The 4,966-nt window shown below is 27.6% G+C and overlaps 1 protein-coding gene across 1 annotated transcript in view; it reads left to right on the top strand.

Annotated features, from left to right (window-relative positions):
- The window catches only part of LOC107719434 (protein eva-1 homolog A-like), a 53,600-nt gene that overhangs the window by 24,430 nt on the left and 24,204 nt on the right, over window positions 1-4,966 (top strand). The window contains exon 5 of the mRNA XM_016526844.1: window positions 2,491-2,634. Coding sequence (XP_016382330.1) covers window positions 2,491-2,634 — 144 coding nt within the window. The remainder of the gene's footprint in view (window positions 1-2,490; window positions 2,635-4,966) is intronic.

Raw genomic sequence — 4,966 nt, 5'->3', positions numbered from 1 at the left:
TATATATATATATATATATACTGTATATATACAGTATGTGTATATATATATATATATATATACATATATATATATATATATATATATAATTTCAATGAACAAAAAATGTTTTTTAATAGTTTCATCTTTAGTTTTAGTTAATAATAACAAAACTGACTGATATTGTAATTGATATTTTCCACTTTTTGTTGACTTCACCGTCCCTTCACTGACGAACACTGAACTGGAAAGCACCTTCTGGATCTTGCCAGCTCTAATCTGATTGGCCAACTTTGTGCAATTTCCTGAAAATAAAAGCATGATTAGTCCACTGGGAAATGAAGTGGTTTGAACAAGACACAGCGAATGCTTTTGAGGATCAAATAACCTGCAGATTGTCAGGCTGGCGGCATCAAATTTTCATCTTTAGTTTTAGTTAATAATAACAAAACTGACTGATATTGTAATTGATATTTTCCACTTTTTGTTGACTTCACCGTCCCTTCACTGACGAACACTGAACTGGAAAGCACCTTCTGGATCTTGCCAGCTCTAATCTGATTGGCCAACTTTGTGCAATTTCCTGAAAATAAAAGCATGATTAGTCCACTGGGAAATGAAGTGGTTTGAACAAGACACAGCGAATGCTTTTGAGGATCAAATAACCTGCAGATTGTCAGGCTGGCGGCATCAAATCTCTCAAATTCAGAAGAAAAGCAGCACTGAAATAGCAACATATTAAAGATTTGAAGTACTTTCACTAAATGATATAATTATAGGGCATTTTGAAAGTCAAGTATGATTTAAAAGAACACGCAGTGTGTTTATGTGATCATTTTGCCGGCGGCTGCAGATTCATCTTCACCTGCAGAATCCATGAAATCAAGTGTTAGAGACACAATGACGGGCGTACGACAAGCTCAAACATGTACACACACACACACACACACACACACAATCTGACACACACACACACACACACACGCACACGCACACACGCGTCTCGTATCGTCTGTCTGCAGAAAGCTGTGTGCTTGTGTATTCAATCTGTTTGATGTTCATCTGTGTGGCTTCATTGTTCTCTGTGTGTGAAAGTAAAACACGTTCAGATAAAACATTTTATTTATGCAGAGCTGTGACGGTACCACTTATTCATGCTTCATTACTAAAGCTAAAAAATTTAATAAAAACTAAGAACTAAAACAAACGTTAACTGAAATAAAGTAAAAATGTAAAACGTATTTTATTTCAGCTATAGTTGCCAAGTTTAGTTTAACGTGATGTACTAAAATAACTAAAACTGAAATAAAAATGTAAAATAATATACACATATTAAAAAAAAAAAATTTAAATAAAAAATAGAAAAAATAATTAATTCAAATTATTAATAAAACTATAATAATGTATTCAATTATACTTTTTTTAGTAATTTTGTTATGTGATTTGTCATTTTCTAAATACATTTCTAAATAAATTTCTAAATGGTTCTGATTTGTTAATTTCAGTTATTTTTCAGTTATTTCAGTTTTAGTTTTATTTCATCTAGCAATTTTATTCACTTGTAATTTTCTTTATGTTTAAGTTTTTCATTTAATATATAATTTAATTTGATTTCAGCTTTATTTCAATGGATGATTTGAATGATTTTGTTTAGTTTTCGCTAATGTTTTAGTTTTAGTTAATGATAACAACATGGTTTAATGTGATGTACTAAAATAACTAAAACTAAAACTGAAATAAAAATTAAAAACTATATAGACTTTTTTTTTTAAACTAATAAAATGACAAAAACAACTGAATTAATAAAACTTTAAGAAAAATTTAAATGAAATTGGAAAATAAAAAATAACTAATTCAAACTATTAACAAAAACTATAATATATATATATATATATATATATTATACTATATATATTATTTTAATGATATTACATTTTTGTAGTAATTTTATTTGCTTTTGTCATTTTTATTGGGGTTTTTTTAGTTCTAAAAATTTATTTTCAGTTATTTTCTCAGAACTAATAATTCAAACTCAATTATACTAACACCATGTCTACGCCGGATGCAAGTGGTGTGACGCAACAAAAGAACACATTAGAATCAGTGACAAATCCCTGACAGTAAACTGATGCCTTGTTCTATTTATAACGTACTGACACAAAGTACAGATGATTTAATGGTGGCTTTGTCATGTCCAGTGTAGACAGCCTTCAGCTGTTGTGGTGCGACACGACAACTGTCGCCTCCAGTGAAGACACGGTGTAAAAGAACACTGGTTCATACTTAGCTATAATTTACTGGAAAAATGATGTCTGGACGTGACAAATGCTCCAGTTTGGAACAATCAGGAACATCTCCAGTTGGAGAAATGATTTATAAATGAAGCAAGCACTGATTTTTTTTTGTCAGTCATTATAATTAGCTTTATATATAAACAGTAAACGTCTGTGGTGTGTGTGTGTGTGTGTGTGTGTGTGCTGAGCTCTCACCTGACGTGTCATGTGATTCCAGACTGCTCGTCAGATGTGGCTCTGCAGGTGATGACATCACGTTGCCAGGGGAAACGCTCCTGTGTGGTCCGTGCCTCGACACAAGAGTTTGGCGACCCTTGTTACCACGGCACCCACAAATACCTCAGCATCATCCACACCTGCGGTGGGTTACACACCTCAACACGTTGCCTGTGTTACAGCACTCATCCTGATACACCTTCATTCCCATTATTAACTGTACTACACTGAGAAACGGCTCACTCTGTTGTTGTTTTTTTGTTTGTTTGTTTTTGCTGCAAACCATGTCTGAGCAGTCATAATTAAAAATGAAATATAAAGTCGTTATTATAAAGTGATGGAGATCTTTTTGATTGCTTAATTGATTTGGCATTAGTCTAACATTTACAAAAAAATATATAAAAATTTTATTTTTATAAATTACACAAATATATATGAATTATTTCAAATTATAAATATATTATATATTATAATAATAAAGCTTATCGTGTGTTGCTTTTAATGATTTTATGACTAAAAGTATTGTTTGATCATGTTATTTATTAATAAATAAAAAACATAATATACAAATAAATAAAATATAATAAATAAATACATATGATTAAATTATTATTATTTTTTAATTAGAACAAAAATATTTAAAATGTAATATAATAAAGCTTTTCATGTGTTGCTTCTAATGAATTATTTTATGACTAAAACAACAGAAATACACTGAAAGTATTGTTTATTCATATCTAAAATGTTTTCTTTATCTAAAATTCTAATCTAAAAATAAATAATAAATATGTTAATGTTATAAAACAAATCTAAATATTAATTGCAATTAATTAGTAAATTACAATTTCTTAATTTTTTTAATTAGAACAAAAATATTTAAAAAATTATAAAATAGGAAAGCTTTTTGTTTGTTGCTGTTAATGATTTATTTTATAACAGAAAACACTGAATGTATTGTTTACTCATATCTTTAAATAAATAAATACATTTAATTATTTTTTAAAGTAGATCAAAACATATTTAAAATATATAAAATCATAAAGCTTTTTCGTTTTGCTTTTAATTATTTATTTAGTAGAAAACACTGAAAGTATTGTTTACTCTTATGCTAATTATTAATAAATAAATGAATAAATAAATATATATTATAAAATAAATATAATTAATCGTTTAAATGTATTGTTATTAACATTTGCAATGATTTGGTGTCATATTGTCTTTAATAATCAGAAATAATCAGAAAGAGATCATTGGCCTGTTTTCTGTCAAATTTCTCTCAAATTACAAATATCTGGCAGCCTTTCATATTTTTTGTAGTCTGCCCTAAATTATGAAAATTTCACTCATGCCACATTTTTATTACATAAAATGTTTGAAGGAATAAGAGTAAAATGTGACTAAATGTTGAATTAAAATGAGCTCAAAACTCATTTTCTGAGCTACATTGTAACAGTTTTCTTAGAATCACCCAAATACAAATGATTCTTAAATGACCTGTTCTGTGTTACCTGAACATGATTTTATATAATTACTGTAAAGCACATGTATAAATCTACAGAGCTGTGAGATTCTCCTCTGCAGTTAGAGACATTGTTCAAACACTAGAGGGCAGCGATCACTCATTCTGAACCTTTACAGCTGGACTATTCATGATTTCTCTTGTGTGTGTTGTGTGTGCTGTGTGTGTGTGTGTGTGTGTGTTTGGTATTAGTATGCCTGTACAGAAACCATGCTAAAACTCTATTTGAACTCTATATAAACTCTAGAGATTTGTTCAGATTGTGTTGTGTGTGTATGTGTGTGTGTGTGTGCGTGTGTTGTGTGTGTTTGGTATTAGTATGCCTGTACAGAAACCATGCTAAAACTGTATTTGAACTCTATATAAACTCTAGTTTATAACTTAGAGTTAGAGATTTGTTCAGATCACTTACCCTCACTATTGAGTGAGCTATACTAACACTGTTTATGTGTCAGTATTATCAGTTGCAGTAATACTGTGTGTGTTGATCGTTCTGCAGGGTTTCAGGATTTCTTTTTTAATCAAAAAAAAAAAAAAAATATATATATATATATATATATATTTATTTATTTATTTAGAATAATTAATATATGAATAAAATAGTTTAGTGTATTTCTGTTATTTTAGCCATTAAATAAATCATTAAAAAACACAAAGCTTTATGATATTATACATTTTATTTATTAATTATTTCTAAATTAATATTTTACATAAATGATTGTAACATAAATATTTATTTATTCATTTGTTTTATATATTACAATTGTTTATTGTATGTATTTACTTATAAATGAATAAATAATATTGATATATATATAAATATATTATAAATAAATTAATGTATTTATTTATAATTAAAATACATATATTAACATAATACATATATATTGTTAAATAAATATAAATATTCATTTAAATAATATACTGTTCTTAATTTTTTAATTACAATTTATTATTC

This window comes from Sinocyclocheilus rhinocerous, unplaced genomic scaffold, assembly GCF_001515625.1.
Source record: "Sinocyclocheilus rhinocerous isolate Xijiao unplaced genomic scaffold, SAMN03320098_v1.1 scaffold303, whole genome shotgun sequence".
Classification (NCBI taxonomy): domain Eukaryota; kingdom Metazoa; phylum Chordata; class Actinopteri; order Cypriniformes; family Cyprinidae; genus Sinocyclocheilus; species Sinocyclocheilus rhinocerous.
The sequence above is the reverse complement of the archived record's forward strand: the minus strand, read 5'-3'. Positions and strand labels throughout refer to the sequence as shown.